The sequence below is a fragment of the Sebastes umbrosus genome, chromosome 8 (genome assembly GCF_015220745.1).
Source record: "Sebastes umbrosus isolate fSebUmb1 chromosome 8, fSebUmb1.pri, whole genome shotgun sequence".
NCBI lineage: Eukaryota > Metazoa > Chordata > Actinopteri > Perciformes > Sebastidae > Sebastes > Sebastes umbrosus.
The window spans coordinates 18,622,803-18,645,252 of NC_051276.1; the positions used below are offsets into that span (position 1 = coordinate 18,622,803).

Consider the following 22,450-nt stretch of genomic DNA (forward strand, 5'->3'; position numbering starts at 1 on the left):
TTCAATTTATTTATTTTAATTTATTTTTTAATTTTTATTTTTTTACTGTTGAATGCATTAAAATGTGCCTGACACATCACTGGCTCTAGCTCTACACTACCACCAATCACACGGTGGGACTGCTCATGCAACCTATCTTTGTTGACGAGCAACGAGCCAATCACCGTTCACCACCGCCGCTTCTACACCAATCAGGGAAATATTTTGCTCGGTAGAAAGTTTGTCTGACCCTTTGCACATGTGAGAGCGCAATGAAGGGAAAGCAGTGTTGATCGAAACTTTAACAAATACCTGAATTATCATCACATTGAAAGCAGAACAGACATGAAAAAGAAGCAGGCAGTTGCCAAGGAGCCAGCAGAGGTAAGACTGGTGACATTTATCATGATTTGAGCTGCTTGGTTGGTGTAATAACCACCACATAGTTAACACATGAGACAGTTTACTCAGTGGTTACTCTGGTGCTCTCATGCTTTGCCTACAATTTGGCAACTTAAACTGTAAAGCTTTGCTTAATGTGCAGTATCTTGCAGAAACTAAACCTATAACAGGTACAGTCAGTAATACCCAATGATACAATCTTTAGAGAAACACCAGAATTAAAGCTCAAATAGCATAATGTGTTATCTAGTTAGCCCTGTTTGTATAGCATACCCTGATTATCTGATTCCTTACTTGTAATAGAAGACATGTTAAAAAAGTTGAATCAAACCAAGCTGCTACTACATGTTGTTGTTATTTTTTATAGATGATTCCTTCAGAGAGAGATGAGGCTCCCATTAAAGCCAAAAGGAGCAAACCTGAGGAGGCTGGAGGAAAGGAGGAGGAGATGGTCTATCACCCAGTGAAGCTGTCCAGAAGTGATCTGTACAGACCTCCTACAGCAGAGGAGCTCAACCAGCTGAAAGAGGCAGAGAGCCTGTTTCACTGCAGCCTGCTCAAAATGCAGGTAAGACACCTCTCTGACTTACTGTACATGAACATGAACAGAGACAGGAAAAGGAAATGAGGTTGGAAAGAAATAGTTCAGGACATTTACAGTATGGAACAACTGACTTTCTCTCTGAGACATGCCACCAAAAAAGGGGTGAAAAATACTGGAAGAACTGGAAATTTTACTTAAACCTGAAGTGAATGGGGATGAGAAGGGACTTTATTGTATATGTATTTTGTTTGTGGAAAACTTTGCTTCCTTCTCCCATGAATGATGTTGGACTAGAGGGACCTGTAAGACTTTAAAGGACATTCTGGGTCTCTAACGAACCACGGACTTGCATACTGCTATGTAACATAGCTTCTTTTCTTTTTCTTCTTTTCTTACAAATGTATATAATGTCATATAATGTTAAGCATTTCACCTCACTCAGGATGACCCTGTCTGTCTTATGTTGTCTGTATTGTTTGTTTGTTTTTTGTTATAAAACAACAGTATAAAAAAAAAAAGGAATGAGATTATGCCTTAAGTCAAGCCTGTGTTGTCCCATGTAAACAATAATCACACAACCTTTCACACCCTCCTAGTAAATATTGTCTCAAATCTATCACCAATAACAGATGGAAGAGCTGCTGAGAGAGGTCGCCCTGAGTGAGCGTAGGAAACAGCAAATAGATTCCTTCGTTCAGACCGTCACCAAGCTGCTCCAGACTGTACCGGAGTCACCAGAGGTTGAGGTATGTACTGTAAGAAGAACAGCTTCATGATTTGGGCATAGAGGCTCAATATCATTCATTCAGCTCTCCACAAATCCACACACGTAAACCTGTAACCACATTTTTTTAAGCAATCTCTTTATGTGTTCAGGTAAGTGACCCGTCATGGCTGTCTAGTGCAGTTAAGGTCCCTTTCCTCCTGGTGCCCAAAATAACAAAGGGCAAGTTCCACATGGCACCTCCTGCTTCTGTCGATCTGATCGGCAGCTACCCGCTGGGAACTTGCACCAAACCACGCATCATGGTGGACCTGGCTGTCACGATCCCAGCTGTAAGTCAATACATCACTTGGAAGTTCTGAATGAAATGTGACAATACCAGTCATTAGATTATAAGAGACACCGGTGTATCTTCTGTTATTAGGATATCCTCCACCCAAAGGACGTTGTGAACCAGAGGTATCCGAGGAAAAGGGCTCTCTACCTGGCAGGCCTGGCCCAGCATCTCGCATCCTCCTCTGACATCGGAAGCATGCGTTATTCCTGTCTCCATGGCAACCGACTCCGACCCGTTCTGCTGCTGACACCTCCGGGTATGTAACTTTTAAATTTACATCATATTGTACAAAATACTGCCGACCTTCAAGAGCATTGTGTTTGTTTTTTATAGTATGGATTTTACCAGTTTTTCTTTGCGTATGCGTGTTTATTAGTATTTTGTTTTTGGTTATGATTGTGATGTGTTGTGGTGTCCTATCTTTTCAGGTAAAGACTCTTCCAGCTTCACCATACGTGTTCATGCCTGTCCGCCTCCTGGATTCTTCAAGCCCAGCCGTTTCCACCCCCAGAGGAATAATATCCGGACGGAGTGGTACACCGGATTGCAGACCTCCGACTCTGGTAAGATTGTTAATTTATGCAGCTAGTTCTTCAAATATTATCCATCACAACTTTTCTATCAGGACCACATTTTCAGCAACAATTGAAACATCAGACCAATTTCTTTTGTTTGTTTGTTTGTTGCAGAGAGCAGCGAACCTCCCACTCCGCATTACAACAGCTCAGTTCTGGGGGATTTACTGCCCAGGGCTCACCTCCAGTTTCTTTCTGCTGTCGGCTCCCAGTGCTCAGCTTTTGCAGATGGGGTGGCTTTGCTCAAAGTCTGGCTTCGTCAAAGAGAGCTTGACCAGGTAGGAAGGATTGCAATGGTTCTCTTACGTGTTGCACGGAGCTTTTCTTTTTAACATTGTATTTATTTATTAGCCTTCCAACACTTTTAATCTCACCTCACCTCTGTATTGCTCTCCCAATGTCTTATAGGGCACTGGTTGTTTTAATGGCTTCCTGGCTTCAATGCTGTTGGCTTATCTGCTGACCACTCACAGAATCAGTAACTCTATGACAGCCTATCAGCTGCTTCGAAACAGCTTGAACTTCCTGGGTAAGAACATTTTAAATCCACTAAACCACAATATGATATACGGTAGTTGACCATACAGCAATTTGCTCATCGCTGTTTTGAATATCTTGCAACTGATCCACCTCTCATTCTAACCCTCAGCATCTACAGACCTGACGGTGAATGCGATTACCCTGGCCAAAGATCCCGACTCTACAGCTGTGAGTGGTCTAAACCTGTTCATGTAGTTTATTAACGCTTTTGTTTATCTCCTAAATCAATCATTATTGTCCTATTTCATTTTTTCGTTTCCTTGCAGCCATCTCTTCCAGAGTTCCACAATGCTTTCCAGGTCGTATTTGTCGACCCTTCAGGGCATCTCAACCTGTGTGCCGACATGACCGCTTGTACCTACAAACAGGTAAATAATAACAATAATATATATAATATAAAAACAAAATGTGTGTTCAAACTAGATCATTTTTTTACACTGGTGAGATTAAACAGCAGGTTTTAACCGTTTTTCAAATTGGTTCTCAGCTGCAGCACGAGGCGTCTGTGTCGATGCAGTTCTGGGACAACCCTACGGTGGACGGGTTCCACAGCCTCCTCATGACGCCAAAACCCATGATCAGGACAAGCGACCACGTATTCCAGTATGGCTCTACTTATCTGCTAATGCAACAAAAATGAAATAATATCCAAGTTCCCTCTTTTATGTCCTACATAAGCAGCTTAGTTGTATACCTCCTATGACATGTGTTAACTTCTCCTTTTACAGATTCCGGCTAAAGACAGTTTAGACACCTTTTCATACACATGTCATTGTCCTAAATGTCAGGTAATAAATAGGGTTACATGAAAAACTGACTTCTGACTTCCCATTCTCATCCTGCGTTTTCATCTCTCCCGCTCAGGTTATGTGAGCTGGTGAAGCTTCAGTCCAGCTGTAAAAAACTGAACCTCCTCAGTGAGCTGATGGACCACAGTGGAAACTATGTCCACACTGCTCTCCCTTTTATTCTGTCGCTGCTCCAGCAGGGACTGGGCCAAAGGATCCACCTCCTCACCCACTCCCTCTCTCCCGATCCTGAGGTGCGAAAGGTTTACATTCAGGGGTTACACACACATCCACGTCTGGCTCACTCAACTGACAGAACGTGCACGCTGGCTTTTCAGTGGTTTACTTCATAATTCGTCTAAGCTACTGTTAACACAAACCCTGATTGAATCAGCACTAATACAACTATAACAGTATGTTTTTGATTCAGAAGAGTTTGAAAGTGTCTTAACAGAGGAGAGTCAGAAATAAACGCACATGTACATATGATTTACTTCAAATCACTAAATTTGTTTCTTCATTTTTGTTTCCTCACAGTGGGCTGTGGAGAGTGAAGCGCCAAAACACAAAGCCCAACCTCCACTCTCCTTCGGCTTGCTGTTAAAACCGGAGCTGGCAGCTTCTGTCCTGGAAAGAGGCCCACCTGCAGACGGCCCCAAGGTAACCTGTGTAGTGTTTTATTTCTTATTTTTCCCATCTGTGTTGAAGATACGTCATTTTACTGTACTCTATTAGTATATCAATAGTGCTACAAAGAAGGAGCAGGTTTGTATTGGTGTCTACTCAATGCAACAATGTACTTCCCACACAGTGTATTCAATTAGTGAAGACCATAGATGTACATTTTCACATAAGCTACACCTAGTGTGGTTGTAAACATTTTTAAAAATGTAATACTATTATATTTTAACCAAATGTAGCATTTATTTATTAAAAAGCTTGTAACATGCAAAAGAGATAAAACAGTCACATGACAGTATAGAATTTGTACTTGTTTGTTTTTTTTAGACTTGTTTCTTTATCATTTACGTGTTTCCATGCTCGTGTTAAGATTCATTATTAACAACAGCGGTGTTCCTCCGCTAGGCGGCCGAGTTTCGTCAGCTCTGGGGCTCTCGCTCCGAGCTGCGTCGCTTCCAGGACGGCGCCATCACCGAGGCCGTGCTGTGGGACGGAGAGAGCATGTGCCAGAAACGACTGGTCCCCAGACAGATCATTGCACACCTGCTACAGCTGTATGTATTTCATGTTTACGTAGCATACACTGAGAGACACACAACAGACATCACATCAATACTGGTAATAATACAGTGGTTAGTTTGGTCAGGGAGTTTCTAGCTGTATTGATAATACAAATATTCAGTATTCTATCATGGTAACAAAAGGAACAAACCAGTGATTTTTCTTCTTCTTTGTTTTTTTTCCTCATGAGTTTTATCTTGATTTGTAGACTATTAAAGAAGAATATTAAGAACATACAAATATACAAAACATAATAGCTGTATTAAGGTAAAGGCTACACCATTAGCAGCCTCTACTAGTTTGATGTTGAATGCCAAGGACTTGTAGTGGTCCTTTTTACTCAGATATTGCTGACATCATTTTACCATTGGCTCCCGGTCCAATGTTTTAAAGCCTCTGAACACCCAAACAGGTGTCTTCAGTTATTCTGGCTGAATAGACTTCTGCTAGGGTCGAAAGTGGGCCAGAGCTTTGATAGGAATGTATTTGTGGTGCCTTCAAATGGGATCGTGTTTACCGTGTTCACAAGAAGAGTCCATATGAACGCACCCCTCTTGTGGTATTCACAACCTCGTAAGTGGAAAGTTTCTGAAAGCTCCGAGTTCACGAGTTGTGAAATTCATTTTTTGGTACATAATAAGTGAACATATTGTCATTTTAGTCATATATTGTTTTCCTTCGTAATTTTATAATGTGTCTGAGGAAAATGTTGATATTCCCAACTGCCTCATCTTTTTCCTCTCTCATTATGCCTTTGCATTTCCTGCATTACAGTATGTTACCCGCTTGCTAGCTTGTAAGCTTCTATGGCTTGAACGCCGAGTATATGTGGAGACTTCCCATGTTGTAAACATGAAGCTCACGAGTTTCATTTGAAGGCACCATTGGTCACAAATTTTCATCTACCAATAAGAATGATAAAGGTGTAATTTGTCCCGCCCTAACAGGTTCAACAAAGCTAACAGGAGACTCACGAAGATGTCACTCAATTAGTCTAAACAGTCCTGAGCAGAGGTCTAGTCAGCCAGATTGAAAACACCTGTGTGGGTGATCAGAGGAGTGTCAGTCATCAAGTCAAAGTGAGGTGATGAGACACATCACTATGTTTTAATTTTGGGAACTACATTTAGGTATAGTTAAGTATTTGACTTTTTTTGACTGAAATTTAAAAAACTAATTAGTTTGTAGCATTATTCGCACAAGCATATACAATATATCATCAGTGGGAGAGTAGCTGCCATCTTCCTCATCCTCTCTTGTAACATCCAATCAAGACGTCTACCTGATTTGCACCCACTGCCTCTTGCCCCTACTGCACTACAGTGACCCATTATTGGTAAAGGAAGTCAGTGTACTCCTCCATCATGTAGGGTTATGCATTTCTGTTTACAAAGATCATCATGTCAACATGCTCCGGGCTCAGCCTCGTACGCATGGTTGCAAATGTTTGTCCGCCCTCTGACAATAAAGATGGCAGTGATACCCCAGGTACACACAAATAGTGTCTCGCCAGAGTGGCCAGTTTGGGGAACCTTGGTCCATTCACCTTCCACCAGTCCAGAGGGTTTATGTCCAATGAGGGAGCAATGTCTCTCAGGTAGTAATCTACCTGAGCCTCGGAGTCCGTGGCATAGGAGGAACTGTAGTTGTCTCCCAGGAGCAGCATCATGGTGTTCTTGGTGTCACTTCTCAGTTGTGAGGGCATAGCCACCTGGCTAATATCAGGTGTGATCAGCATCTCCTGCTGTTCATCCTTCGGGCCCACAATAGTAGTTATCACATCTAATTTTGAAACCAGTTCGTGCAGTTTGACCTTCGCAGCCAGTCTCCCCGTCGGCGTCAGGAAGCTGAGATGTTTGTGGCGAGGGTCCAGCATCGAGGCAATCAGAGCTGGTTTGGAGGCCAGGTCATTAGAATCAACCTGTGAACAGTAGAAATGATAAATAATTGCAGATTGTTTAGCTTAAATCAGCATAAATATTGTTTGTTAGCACTTATTCTACTAAAAATCATCGCCAAAGTTAAAGCACAAATTGAATATCGTACGCCTACCTCCATGTGACTTCTAAGTGACTTCTGAACTTTCAGCTTGAACTCGGAGACTTGTTCAACGTCATTGTCTTTCGGCACGAGGTGGGTCTGAATGAGACTGAACGTGATCGGGTAGATGTTGGAAATGGAAACTTCCGTTTCAGCCGATATGACCGTCGTTGCCCATTTCAGCGTCGCCAGCACGGGTGTGAAGTTCTCAATTATTTGCCAGAAGTCGTCTTCGATCTCGAGGATTTGGGCTTCCTGTCTGTTGGTGATCGTGCGATCGGAGAGCACGGCTTTAATCGCCCACCGTTGCTCGAGCAACCGCTCGAACATATCGCAGATCGTGTCCCATCTGGCTTTGCTCGACTGGACGAGCTTGTGCTGCGGCAGGCACATCTGAACTTGCTTCTGCTCCAAGGCCGCGCTCGCCAGCAAGCTGTGATTGAAGTGCTTGACCAGTTTCCCCGCAGCGGCGATGATGCGGACCAGATCCTCGCTCAGCCCGTCGGTGACCGCTTGCTGCAACGTAGTGGCGAAGCAAGTGGCGTAGTCCCAGGTGACACGGACACACGCGTTGTGGTGTGACAGGGCGCCCTGTATGTTGTTATGAACACACGCGGTGACCTTCCCACCAATGCCCCAGGTCTGCACGGTGTTAAGAAGCCTCTCCGTGACACCGTCCGCAGTAGTGTGGCTGTCCGATGGCAGCTTGTGCGTCTGCAGCACGGCCGACCTCCCCTGCCAGTCCTCTGTGATGAAAGAGCAGAAGACTGTGATGTACCTCTGAAACGGCAGGGCTGTCCAGAAGTCAACAGTGAGAGCCAGTTTCTCCACTCTACCCAGCTGCACCACAAGCTCCTCCACCTTCTCGTGGAAATGCCCTTCAATAAGGCGCGTAATATCACCAGCAGATGGCATTTTATAATTATGCACAGTGTATGCAATGAGCTCACGAAACCCATCACCATTAATGACACTGATGGGCAGCATGTCCTTCTCTACCATCCTGGCGATGAGCTCAGTCACTTCAGTGTGCGTCGCCACAGGCACGCCCTCACTGGGCACCGGGTCCTGGTGCTTGTTCTTGATGTGGTACATCATGCTGGTGGTGCTGCTCCTGTACTTCAGCTTGGTGTCGCATATCGTGCAGTGCACTTCATCGTCCACTTTGATGAAGACGTCCCACACTGAGCTCCTCTTCAGGCGCTTCCTCTCCCCGTAATCCCGCTCAGGAAGGCTACTAGTGTTCACGTTTGGTGACATTATCGCAACCTGCATGATGTCTGAATTAGCTGCACTCTCCTCCTCCATGCACTGCTGCTGCTGCTGCTGCACGGTGCAGATCACCGGCTTCTCGTCTTCGTCCGACGGTGCAGCGCAGGGTTGATGGTGTCTGCTCATGTGGTTCATCATGGAGCTGGTGGCTCCGCCGCAGTACTTCAACGTGGCGTCGCATTTCATGCAGCGGACGAAGCTGCCCACTTGCTCGAAGCAGTCCCACACGGAGCTCCGTCTCCTCCCAGCACGCTTCATTTCGTCTTGTCGTGCAACCTAGCAACCACGGCTAGCTAATGTTAGCACCGGACCGGAAAAAAAAGGGTCTTTTTGGGTAATAAAAAGCCAATTTGTGTGACTAGTTTCACTTCGGACATGTGTGTGCTCTTAACAAGAACATTATATGTGTGTGTGTGTAGCTATTAATGTGTTGAAAGCCTCGTTATATTAAAAAAAACCCAGATAAATAATATGTTTATTATCCACCAGGCATGCAGATATCCCCGAATCCTGTATGCGATATGTGGGGGCGATGGTGGATGACGTCATCGAAACGGGAAGTGAGGTAAGACATTTTTTTCTTTTTTTTTATTGAAGGAAATTTATTTTACAAACATTATGATATAAACTCAATACTTCTAACATACAAGTGCATAATTTGGATAGGAAAGATGACTTAAATCATAAAAAAAATATATAAAAACAAAAATAAAAGAGGCATTTTAATCTAAACTCAATACTTCTAACATTTCTTTTATTGAAGATAATTCATTTACAAACATTAAGGCAATGTAATCCAAATTCAATACTTCTAAAAAAAAATGTATTGAAGATAATTCATTTACAAACATTAAAGGCATTGTAATCTAAAACTCAATACTTCATACATTTCTTTTTATTGAACATAATTCATTTACAAACATTAAGGCATTGTAATCTAAAACTCAATACTTCATACATTTCTTTTTATTGAACATAATTCATTTACAAACATTAAAGGCATTGTAATCTAAAACTCAATACTTCATACATTTCTTTTTATTGAACATAATTCATTTACAAACATTAAAGGCATTGTAATCTAAACTCAATACTTCTAACATTTTTTTATTGAACATAATTCATTTACAAACATTAAAGGCATTGTAATCTAAAACTTAATACTTCTAACATTTTTTTATTGACGGTAATTCATTTACAAACATTAAGGCATTGTAATCTAAACTGAATACTTTTAAAAAAAAATTATTGAAGATAATTAATTTACTAACATTAAGGCTTTGTAATCTAAACTCAATACTTCTAAAAAATTTTTATTGAAGATAATTCATTTACAAACATTAAGGCATTGTACTCTAAACTCAATACGTCTAACATTTTTTTATTGATGATAATTCATTTACAAACATTAAAGGCATTGTACTCTAAACTCAATACCACTCCTATACTCAATACCACTTTATAGACTGCACATATTACATTTATTTATTGACAGACTTTACACACTATGTTCACCCATTCACTCTGTATCTTTTATATCTCTTATTGTTTTTATAATTTTTGTACACCTTTAACTCTCCTGTGTTTCACTCTGTTTGCTGATGTTGCTGCTTTGACACCTGAATTTCCCTCCGGGGATAAATAAAGGTTCATCTTATCTTATCTCTTATCTTATACGTCTAACATTTTTTTTTATTGAAGATAATTAATTTACAAACATTAAGGCATTGTAATCTAAAACTCAATATTTCTAACATTTTTTTATTGAAGGTAATTCATTTACAAACATTAAGGCATTGTAATCTAAACTCAATACTTCTAAAAAAAATTTTTTATTGATAATTAATTTACAAACATTAAGGCATTGTACTCTAAACTCAATACTTCTAACATACAAGTGCATAATTGGATAGGAAAGATAACTTAAATTATAAAAATAATATAATAACAAAAATAAAAGAGGGGGTAGAAAATAATTCAAGGAACAAAAAAAGAAATACATAAATAAATAAATAATAATAAGACTGCACTTTTCCATATACAGTAGCGCATTATACCACTTGAACATCATGCAATCTCCCCGTGGCTCAGCCTTTTTTACTTTTAAACCCACCGTTTTTCAGGAATAATAAAATCTGGCATGTGGGTGGTGTACAGGTGCTGCTGTGCAAGAAGCTTTTCCAAATTTGAATTCTTTTTTTTCTATTGAAGATAATTCATTCACAAACATTAAAGGCATTGTAATCTAAACTCAATACTTCTAACATACAAGGCACAATTTGGATAGGAAGAGATAACTTAAATTATAAAAACAATAATAATATAATAACAAAAATAAAAGAGGGGGTTAGAAAATAATTCAAGGAACAAAAAAGAAATGCATAAATGAATGAATGAATGACTTTATTTCGAACATAAAAATAAATAAAAACATACAAAATAATAACAAACAAAACAAGAGTAATAGTGTCCGAAAAGGAGTAGGTAGAAGTAAAACTTACATTTCCCTACCCCTTTCTCACTTCTCCTCTAATAACTCATCATAGAATGATAATATAATATAATATATAAACTATCCCAGATTTATTTACATCCCAAATTAAATATATATATGTCGGCTGGGATCGGCTCCAGCCCCCCCGCGACCCCTAACGGGATAAGCGGTTGCAGATGGATGGATGGATTAAATATATGAACAGCAAGTTTATTTACAACCCACATATAATAATGTGAGTGTACAGCATGTGTTTGACGTGCATTGTGCTCTTCAGGTGCCTAGTACTGGAGAGGAGGAGAGTTTACTGGTGGTTCAGTCCTATGATGACCTGAGTAGAAAACTGTGGAGGCTGGAAGGTCTGCCTCTCTCCATCACCGCAGTGCAAGGAGCCCACCCTGCACTCAGATACACACAGGTAAAGCTTCTTGTTCTTAACGGGGAACTGCTCTCATTAGCACAATGGTAAGTAGTAGTAGTAAAATGTAAGTAAGTTTGCATAAACACCACGACAATGCAACTCCAGTTCTAAGAGCTTCTGTTAAGTTATCGATAGCTGCGGTTATTGTAAATTGTGACTTTGACTTTATGACACTTCTAACATTTCCTTTGTGCTTTCCAGGTCTTTCCCCCTGTGCCACTGAAGCTGGACTATTCCTTCTTTGAGAGAGAGAAGACGTCCCGATCATTGGTGCCGATGGAAGGCAAACCCTGCCCTGCTTATATCACACCAATCACAGGTAAACACCTACCACCAGCAACTACTTGTCATGAATAAGTAGTTGCCTCTTGTTCAATTTGTTTAAATCTACGTCTAGACTTAAAGGTATAATATGTAACGGTTGCTGTTTGTAAAAACAAGGCATTCAATGGTTGAGCGAGCTAGAGAGTGAAGGAAGTGAGGGACGGCAGTGAGAACAAAGCCACGGAATAAAACATTATTTTAACAAATAAACACACAACTTACTCCGCACAACTCCACACGACCCTGCAGGAAGGTGCCAAGTTTCCAGATTTTTAATGATGCAGCCGAAGTCTGTTTTTGTGGGTCACAGTGTTGCTCTCGATCAAAACCACTGACACACTCCGATCATAGCAGCATTTGCACACAGCAGATGAGAGGCAGAGGAGCCGGGGATCACTGGAACACATGCACATAACACAACCCGTTCTTATCCGTGAAAGACGGCTGTTTTTGCATCTGACCGTTGTGCCTGGGTATCAGAAGCTGAGGGGCGGTGGTATTTCACCACCTGAATCGGCTGCAAACCCTGCGCGCTGTTATTGGCTGGGGGTTATACCCCCACATGGGGCCTAAAGGCTGTTGGCTAAAGCCCAGCAGCGTCCCAAGTAAAGCAAAATAAGAAGAAAAGAGAAAATCCAGGCAGAGGGCTGCAGGGTCTCTACAGAAATAGACACCAACGCACACTTCTAGTGGAGCATAAGTGATGATTGAGAGGGATTCTTTTTTATCAGTCTATACATTTGTTTTGTAGTTAATTCTTGCATATTATACCTTTTCTGCACTATCTGCCATAGAAAATGTTTTATGATTTCTCACTCTCTCTGAAACAACTGATTTCTATAATGTACCTGATTTCAAAATTGCAAGTTGAGTTACAGCCCATGTATTCAAAGCAGGAACATTGCAGCCTCTTAACCACAGACATTTGGCAATTCAAAACTGATTTGGCATATACAAACTCATGTAATCTGTAACCCTGCTCTTTGCAGTGATCTGTCACATGGAGGGGAGTGGAAAGTGGCCTCACGACCGCCTCGCCATCCGCCATATCCGAACCGCCTTCCACATCCACATGGGAGAGTTACTCAAGCAGCACCACAATTATACGTGCAGGCCCTGCCCCACACACCTAGATGTCTGGAAGGTATATTGTCCGTGAACTTGACTGTGTGCCTTTTTTTCTTTTCTTTTTTATCTAATTATACGTTTGTGGTATGTCGAAGCAAGTTGTCGCCGCAGTGTTTTGTTTTTAATCACAGCTCAGTATTCTGTTTATTTATGCTGCTTTATTTCCATTTGCTCATGCATCCAGGATGGCTTGGTGTTCCGCGTGCAGGTGGCGTACCATCGTGAGCCCCAGGTGCTGAGGGAGAGTGTGAATGCCGAGGGGCTGCTGGTTGTTAGGGACAACGAGGAGGCTCAGGCTCTGGAGATGGCCACCATTCACAAACCTCTACTTACCAGCACATTGCATGGGTAAAATTATAACAGTAACCCAAACCATACATGTTGTTGTTAAAAACATTAAAGACAGTTATTTTTAGTTTCACTCTCTTCAACCTTTGTCCTACTTTTCTTCCTTTTCTGTCACCATACTTTGTCTCTTTCTTCATTATTTTACCTCCCCTAAATGCACCATTTCCTCACTTTTTGCTCAATTTTAATACATTTCATCCTGTTGTTAATAGACTCCAGCAACAGCACCCATGTTTCGGCGCAGTGTGTCGCCTGGCCAAACGCTGGCTGGGGGCTCAGCTCTTCAGCGAAGACATCACAGAGGACACAGCAGACCTGCTGGTGGCGTCGCTTTTCCTGCAGCCTGCACCTTTCACTCCTCCCGGGTAACTACCGCTTCTACTTTTAAAATAATCAGTCCAGCTCATCAGTCTCAAATTTCTTTGTCACTTCCCTTTTGTACGTTCAGTAGGTCATGTGAATGTGTATCTTCCTCAGTTCTCCTCAGGTCGGCTTCCTTCGTTTCCTTCATCTGCTCTCCTCCTTTGACTGGAGGAACAACCCGCTGGTTGTCAACCTCAACAGCCAGCTCGCAGGCAAGCCCTCTCTCTCTCACACACACACACACCCCTTTTTTCCTCTGTGTCAAACAAACAAATCCTTTCTGTATACACACCCGACGTACTTTTAACATCCTGCTCGTATGCATTGCTGTTTCAACGCCACGTTTGATTGTTGTTCACCTCTCTTGTCACGTGCAGCCACCGACTACACAGAGATCAAGAATGACTTCATGGCCTCCAGGGAGTCTCTTCCCGTCTTGTTTATAGCTACGCCTAAAGACAAAAAACAATCTATGTGGACCAAGCGAGCTCCTAGCGTACAGGTCAGTGGACACAAAGACAAGTACACAACTCACACAACAACTCATTTAATAGATTGTCTATAATTGGTCAGTAAGAGGAATAAAAGACAAAATGAACTGCTCTATCATATAAGTTACCAGCTTATAGGTTATTTTTTTGTTAGACTTGTATCTCACAGAGAGAATCACAAACAACGGTGTAGAAAAGAGTTGCATGTTCTCGGCAGAGAGCAGTCACATAGCTTCCCGATCCTGGAGCCTTTCCTTAGTGCACACTGGTCTCCTGGATCACACTGAAAAGATATGACACCAAATTAAAGTAAGATACTGATTCATGGAAAAATGTATTCCTCTAAACACATCGACTAGATTGATGTTAGGAATTGAGAGAATTCCAGACGGACAGAGTTGTTGCATTACCTACCACAGGCAGATAGCTATGCTTTTTTCTTAGAGCTGGAAATTGATTGTTCTGAAGTCTTTCCAAAACTCCATGTAAATCATTGATCTGGAAAAATGCAGAAATGATATGTATTACTTTAATAAATATTAGAATACCACCAGAATATCAAGTAATAAAACATCATTCTGAAGAACTTCCACTAGGACTACTTATGCTTTGGGAGACCATCAGGTGTAGCTCACCAGTTGCTTTTCATTGCTGTCCTCTTTCGTAGTGAAATAAGTTAAATATTTAGTTTTGTATTCCTCTGTTTGGATGTGACCGTAGCTGTAAAGGAGTCCAGTGGCACACAGTAGTGTAGAGAAAAGGTAACACCAGCTTCCCATGGTGCGTAGCTGACCCAGATATGCTTCCTGTGTTTCCACTACAAGCCCAACATTAAGACTGAGCCTCTCCCAGCATCCTCCTTTATAACGGCGGCGGAGAACAGGAACTTTGTGACGTCCTGACACACGTCATTGTTGCCTAATCACAATGTTCAGGATGATTTCCATTTTATCTGGTCGCTCAGGTTGCATATATCACATTCATGTTGAATTCACATGCCCACCTTCATGGACTACCAAAACTAAAAAAAGGTGCTTCAAAACAAATAGCTGAGGTGAGCGAGTGATCCTGGTCTCAGTGTGTTGTTTGGAGTTGTCTCAATACCTCTGAATGACCACTAGGGGGCAGATTATGATGGAGTGAATCCCTTAACAGAATATTTGAGTTTCTCTCTCTAAACACACGCACAACGATTACTATCACCAAAATACCTACATGACCTCAGAAATGTTGATTTGATTTGCACATATCATGATTTATAACTGAACCAGAAAGAGATCACAATAAATGAAAGTGTATTTTACATTTCTGTGGTGAATGAACATGGGATATAATCTGGTTCATCTGTCCAATCATAGTAGAAAAACCAACAACTATGCAGTAGTACTAGTAATTTAAAATAAATGGGTTTGAGGGGAGAACCTTTCAGTTGGAAGAAAATCTCTAACTGTCAAACAGTGCTGGGAAGGTTACTTTTGAAATGTAATAGGTTACAGATTGCTAGTTACGTAATGTAACTTTGCATTTGATTAGTTTTCTAAGAAATGTTTTAAATTGGGCAATAAGGTTTGACATGCAGTATTTCAATGTTGACAGCAGTTTCACCGCTGGTAAACAAGCTTTACACTGCACGACAATGTTGGAGTCCTTTTCTGATTTCAGAAGTAAAATATTGTTGTAAATGGTCGGCTAGTCACAGGAATGACAGACTCGGGTTGCTTGGAGCAATGTGCAGTGATTTGATTTGCAGACGAGAGGCGGTGCAAATTTAGACAAGAGAGCAAATAAAAAATGACGCTCAAGATTTGAGCGCATACTGCCAAATGAATAGAGCTTCTCTGGATGTAGAGACTGCTCCTTGTCATCCTAGCCATCCTACACTTGATGGTGTTGCACTCAAATTTGTCCCAACGGCTTTGCTGACCCGCGCCGTCTGGAAATATGCCAAAAGAAGGCAAAGCAACAGAATGAATGTTATATTCCACGTATAAGCTTTTTATTGAAAATAACATATTTGGACGTAACTCCTTTTGTAATCACCAACATTTTGATCAGTCACTGTAATTTAATAACATATTTGTTCTCAGTAACTAATATATTACATTTTTTGTAATTTATAGGAACAGTGTGTATAATTTAGGGGATATCTATTGGCAGACATGGAATATAAAATGAATAAGTATGTTTTCTTTAGTGTATAATCACCTAAAAATAAGAATCACCTTAGAATGAACCGCTTATATTTACATATGGAGCGGGTCCTCTTCATGGAGCAGGCCGCCATGTTTCTACAGTAACCCAGAACGGACAAACCAAACACTGGCTCTAGAGAGAGCGTTTCACGTTTATACATTGGCCACTGTAGTTCTCCTACACGCTTGGCACACATGACAAGTTTCATTCATTCATTCATTATTCATAACCGCTTATCCTATTCAGGGTCGCGGGGGGGATGGGGCCGATCTCAGCTGACATTGGGCGAAGGCAGAGTACACCCTGGACAGGTTGCTAGACTATCACAGGGCTGACACATAGAGAGCTCACATTCACACCTGAGGGCACGTTAGAGTCCACAATTAACTTAACTTGCATGTCTTTGGACTGTGGGAGGAAGCTGGAGAACCTAGAGAAAACCCACGCTAACACGGGGAGAACATGCAAAAGTCCACACAGAAACCGGGTTTAAACCTGCGACCCTCTTGCTGTGAAGCGACAGTGCTAACCACTGCACCTGCACCGTGCAGCCCTAGGACAAGTTTCAATTGGTTGCAATATGCAACATCACCGCTAGATGCCGCCAGATCCTACATAACGCCGTAACATGTAACTAGTTATTCCCCAACACTGTTATCTAAGTCCCTTTTTAATAAAATCCTAAAGGGACAAAAGACCAAAATGAGTTCATGCAGTGATTTTACATTCTCAAAATGACAAAGAAACAAGGTTCTTCCACTATTATGCAGTTATCATGCTTTATATTTATAATTGAATGCCATAGAAGAAGAGATCCCAAATAAGACACAGATTACTTACAGTGTGTGTGTGTGTGTGTGTGTGTGGTCGCCAGTATTCTAACACATGTTCATTTACGTCTTGGAGTCATAATTACTGACGCATGACCTGTGTTTTGTTCCAGCGGTAAATGTAAGTGATCCTTTGCACTAATGCAAAAAACATACGTTGTGTGCTTTGATCAGACGGGTTGAAGCAAATACAGAAGGCAACTCCTTGTAATACAACAATAGCCGGATACCGATGTATATAATGTTGTTTATGTTGTTAATGCCCCTTTTGCCTGCAATTGTTGGTTCGTTGTGGGAAGTTGGCAATTAGAAATGCCAGCACTAATTTATAGCTGTACAACCACAATGGGGGCCTATATATTATATTATATGGCATGTCTGAATATTTTCAGTGGAAACTGAATGTCCAAAGCTACCGCGTTTAACCTTCAAATGTGATATTTTGGTCGTGTGTGATCAGATGCTGCAGCGTGTGGTGATGGTGGCTGCAGAGAGTCTAAAGTTACTGGAACATCAGCTGATGGACGGCGACCAGATACAAGATGTCAGGGTTAGTAAAGAACACTTGAAAACTCTCATTTACTATCGTCTTCATAAATGGATCACTATCCGAATGAATCACGATTTAATATTTTCCGCCTTCCGATGCATTCGTCTGTGTTTGTGCAGGTGGTCATGCGTCCTCCTCTGGACGCCTACGACGTGTTGATTCACCTGAACCCCAAGCAGGTTCCCCTGCTCGTTCAGGCGGTAGACCCTCCCACCGTCACCTTCAGCAGGGGCGTCATGGCCGGCAGCGTGGCCCAGTCCGGAGGGGCCCTGCCTGTCGTCGACTACAACCCCGTGTGCCTCTACCTGGCAGAGCTCAGGGTGAGTTTTGTCTGCAGGGGATAAACTTCAGGTTAAAGGGAAGGTGTGGTGTATAATAACGTCTTGTTGACGCAGGATGTGAGGATAGTTGTGCAGCAGGATTTGCGCATGCAAGTTGCAGCTAGGCTTTTCAGGCTCAAAATATATTCTATGTGACGTCCAGCAGCTTCCTCACCATAAAAATGAATTATAGACGAGAGAAATACCCAGGATGTACTTGCATTGTTCACAGGTAGATTTCCTAGAAACAATGTTAACGTTTCTCTGAACTTTTTTGCTTCAGCAGTTGACTTCATATTGTCCCTTCTCCATACACTCCTGTGCATATAACCCACATGTTTACAGATGTTTCTATGCCAGGGTCTTGACTTGTTATTAAGCAATCTGAATGTAGGAACCCTCTCTTTTGTCTTTCTTTTATATCTCCTTTCCTGCTCTTTCTCTCTGTCTCCCATTAATGCGATGAAAGGACGTGGGCTACATGATGCAGCCAATACGTGTCTTATTTTGTGTGAACTGTGTGAACAAGTCTACACCATTAATGATGAGTCAGTGAGCTGAGAGCTAGACCAGGCTTATCTTGTGGAGGAAGTAAATTTAAAAAAAAAAAAAAGTATTAGGTTTCCTGATACTGTCGTGTCCTGATGTGTAGTTTTCTCTTGAAAATAAACATCCTCTCTCATGCAATTCTTATTTAACAGGTTTAGGGCATAGGGCGCTGCAAGAAAATGGATTATTTCCTTGTGTCCTGTACCTCTACTGCATAACCTTATCTAATTTATTTTCAGGAGGCTTTTGGAGACCTAGCCCTCTTCTTCTGTGATCCCCATGGTGGAACGGTGATCGCAGTTTTATGGAAGCCAAAGGCCTTCACCCCGATGCCCTTTAAGGTAAGGCCTGAGTCATGTCTCAAAGCAGTAGGGGAAAAGCTTTTTGGACTGCTAACAGCTGTCATGTGTCTCCTTCACCTCCATCCTCCTCATTTCACTCACACGTCAACAACCACTCTGACCTGATGTTTTACTTTTTACCTTTATCGCAGACATCACAGATGTCTGCTCGGAGCGTGGAGGTGACCGGGGAGGAAGCAAATACCGTTCCCAACGTCGAAGCAATACTAGAGGACTTCCGGGTCTTGGGAAAGGGTTTGATCAAATCAGTGGATGCCAGGACTGAAAAATGGTCATTTTAGACACCAGGTACATTTACATTACCTTTGTATTGTTTGTGCCTGACCTATCAATATAGAACAATGGAAACATGAATTCTTGTTAACAATATTATCTGTTAATAATGTTGCTGTTAAAGATCAGCCACGTGTTTGTTTTTGTGAAGCTGTATCGTGTCTAATAAATGCATAACTACTCTTGATTTTATATTTTTTTTATAAAATATATTTTATATCAGTGGCTGAAATCGCAAAAAGGAAATGATTAGCAGATTTTTTTTATGGGTAATTACATTTTTGGGTGGCAAAAAAATAATAGTGACTGGGACTTTTAATGTACAATTACAAATAGGCTTCTTTAAGGTGAGACACCCCTGGCAAAAACATGGTTTTTCATGCACTGGTCAATTTTGAGATTTTGGGCTATTTTGCTTCTATAACATGTTTTCTTTCAAACTAATAGAATGAAAACATCCAAAATACACATTTAGGCGTTTATTTTACTACTTTGTGTATTTGCATCAGTAGATTTCTCCTAAATTCACAAAAGTTAGCATTAGATACCTCATTTGCATATTTAAACATACAATTTCAGATGAGTTGTAGTGCAAGAAATAATTGTCTTAATGTAAGTAATCAACTGGGGAAGTTTCATGGTGATATCTATTAGTCAATTTTTTACCCTATTCACCTGGGGTGTCTCCCCTTAAATTTGGAATTCAGTTTGTTAAAATTGAACTTATTAGTTGATTAACTGATTAGTTCAAATTAATCATCAACAATTTTTATAATAGGTTAATCGTGTAAGACATTTTTCATACAAAATTCAGCTTCTCAAATGTGAAGATTTACTGCTTTTACTATGGTAGTAAACCAAATATATTGGGGTCTGGGCTGTTGGTTGGACAAGACAAGCAATTTGAATGCATCAGCTTAAGCTCTGGGAAATGGTAATAGGCATTTTTCACTAATTTCTGATTCTTAATTGACCAAATCAAAAGAAGGTTAATTAATAAAAGTAATAATTAGTTGCAGCTCTATGTTTTAATGTTGTGTAAATCCCGTTATTTTGAAACTAGTGGTTGGACACTAAAAACTCTTACAAAGCAGGATACTAAGGCTGCTGTGACTGTCCTTTATCGTTGATGCAGAAATGCAATGAAAACACTTTTTCTAAAACACAAACACAGGGCTGTCAGTTGTACACTGTGTAGAGGAAAGTGATCACCAAACAGAGACATGCCAGTTGACTGGATATGGCTGTTTGAGACATTTGTTGACTGTTTGTTTAAAAAAAAAATATGGAAAGTGATTGTCTCACTGCTTCTCATTCCTAGAAAAACTGTGACTGGGGCTTACAGCCACAGCTTTAAATCACTGGTACTATCAGAAAGATAATAATCTGTAATCATGGAAACACTATACCAGGGATCATAACTTTCTCTCATAGCCCCTCGAATAGAGAGACAACACTAGATATACAGTAATTTACACAGTTGTGTCAAAAGTATACTAAATATAAATGTAAATTTCATGCTGAACACCAAGAATCTGACAAATATTTAAAGAATGTCTCTTCTCTGTGACTGGTTAGTTGCACATACCAGCATAATAGTTATGTCTCAGTCATCTTTATGGCGCCAGTTAATTTACTTTCACCCAAGCAGTACTGTCTCTGAAAGATAACTGGTATAAAATGTGAGATTGGCATAAAAAAAAAAGATTGCTTCATGAATCCCACCAAATATTACTCCACTGTTTCCAACTCCTCTGACTTCCTAGGAACTGGAGCTCTTTTGAATTTACATTTGGTAGACCGGGGTTTTGAGTTCACAATAATTAGTTTATGCCTGAACTTGTAGGTTCTGTTGATTTAACTTGCGTAAAACGGGTGCTTTCACAACCTCGGAAACGATCAGCAGGCAGGTGATTCAACTGTAAAGTTGTTCCTTGTTATCGGGGATGTGCAAATGCAGAGTTGTGGTTGCAATCATATTCAGTAAAACTTTCTGTATTCATTGGTCCTTTTGATAGTAAGAAATGTAAATGGATCTCTGTTATAATGTGTTATAACCTGTATGCAGGTAGGCTTTTTGGTACTTAAAGGTGTACCATGTTTGAAACTGCCTGTTGCGTGACAATCTCTCTCTCTCGCTCTCTGTAAGACTCGTCTAAGATTTCACTTGAACTTCCTGAAAGGGCAATAAAATCCGAGATGCAGGTGAGGGTTGTGATTAGCGCAGGAATATAATGTAGTTGAAGAGTGATGGAGTACCTATCACTGTAACATTATGTTCTGAACACAATAGTCCTCAATGTAATCTAGTAAAATGCATACAAAAGGTTTGGACAAATAAAAATGCAAGATGGTAAAGCTGTTTTATAGTTTATAATTGAATGCATAATTTGTTTATATACTATTTAAACTGAAAATAATCAAAAGGCAGTTTGTTACAGACTATATTGAGTCATTGAATGGATCCAATTGTTGGTCTACAGTACAGCGTAGGTCTGCAGGGTGTTTGTCATGTAAGCGTGAATCTAGCCGTGAGAAACATAGCATATAAAAATTCTTTACTGCCAAGCTGACACATTCGTCTGTGTCATAGGATATGTATGTGTTTACGTCTGCAGCTGTTGACAGATAAAGCATGTTGTTTTGATTACAATCCAGCATAATTATAGAGAAAGTGAAGAAAGTGGAAATGTACCAGAGACGGGCTCAGTGCACCACACACAGGAGTGTTGCATCAAGATGATGAGCATTAAAATGTTTGTCACATATATTACACAATCATCTGTCGCACGCTTTCGTCTGGATTCAAACAACTGTGTCTTTGTGAGCTTGTATAAACCCCTCTGGAGTGATTCACCAAAAACGTACACATTTTTGCCAGGAACTTGATTTGAGAGGAGATAACGTATGACACTGCGAAAGGTTGGCAGTAATTTATGTGTTAGTCATTGATATCATGACCTGACATGACTGCAGATTTCTCTTTTACACAGTTTGAACTGACACCTTGGGGCTTTTTGTTCTATTGAAAACTATTAAAGGGCTTATTGCAAACATTTTTATGCAGATGAATATTTTTCAAAAACGAACACATCCACAGAGCCTTTAGAAAGTTGCTGAAAAAAAGTATGGCTTTTCCTGAAAAATAAAATTATGATTGTGAATTAATTAATCATTAAAAAAAAATGTTGGCAGGTCCAAAATGTTTTGTTTATCTCTGTGGAAGATATCTGATGTCGGGTTCCCACTTCTAACAAGGCTTGTGCGCGGGGAAAAAACGGACAAATTGCTGAGATTGATGGTAAGTGCCTGGCAACTACTTGTTGTGAAGTAAATGCAATGGAACGAGGGAGAATGTGAC

At 40.7% G+C, this 22,450-nt stretch overlaps 2 protein-coding genes across 2 annotated transcripts; one reads left to right on the forward strand and one right to left on the reverse strand.

Moving 5' to 3' along the window:
- The first annotated feature begins 200 nt into the window (after positions 1 to 200).
- nol6 (nucleolar protein 6 (RNA-associated)) lies at positions 201 to 19,276 on the forward strand. Its single transcript, XM_037778259.1, has 26 exons — positions 201 to 363; positions 749 to 949; positions 1,555 to 1,671; positions 1,802 to 1,981; positions 2,074 to 2,242; positions 2,415 to 2,549; positions 2,676 to 2,839; positions 2,970 to 3,090; positions 3,211 to 3,269; positions 3,368 to 3,469; positions 3,589 to 3,704; positions 3,966 to 4,143; positions 4,427 to 4,549; positions 4,976 to 5,124; positions 8,933 to 9,008; positions 11,215 to 11,355; positions 11,560 to 11,677; positions 12,672 to 12,826; positions 12,995 to 13,158; positions 13,371 to 13,523; positions 13,636 to 13,733; positions 13,899 to 14,023; positions 17,496 to 17,585; positions 17,705 to 17,905; positions 18,694 to 18,795; positions 18,948 to 19,276. Exons 1-26 carry the CDS (start codon positions 325 to 327, stop codon positions 19,095 to 19,097), a joined length of 3,426 nt encoding a protein of 1,141 aa, XP_037634187.1. The 5' UTR covers positions 201 to 324; the 3' UTR covers positions 19,098 to 19,276.
- LOC119493145 (E3 SUMO-protein ligase ZBED1-like) lies at positions 5,810 to 8,925 on the reverse strand. The gene is made up of 2 exons (XM_037778260.1): positions 7,184 to 8,925; positions 5,810 to 7,052 (listed from the first exon to the last, which is right to left on the reverse strand). Exons 1-2 carry the CDS (start codon positions 8,699 to 8,701, stop codon positions 6,504 to 6,506), a joined length of 2,067 nt encoding a protein of 688 aa, XP_037634188.1. The 5' UTR covers positions 8,702 to 8,925; the 3' UTR covers positions 5,810 to 6,503.
- Positions 19,277 to 22,450: the final 3,174 nt, after the last annotated feature.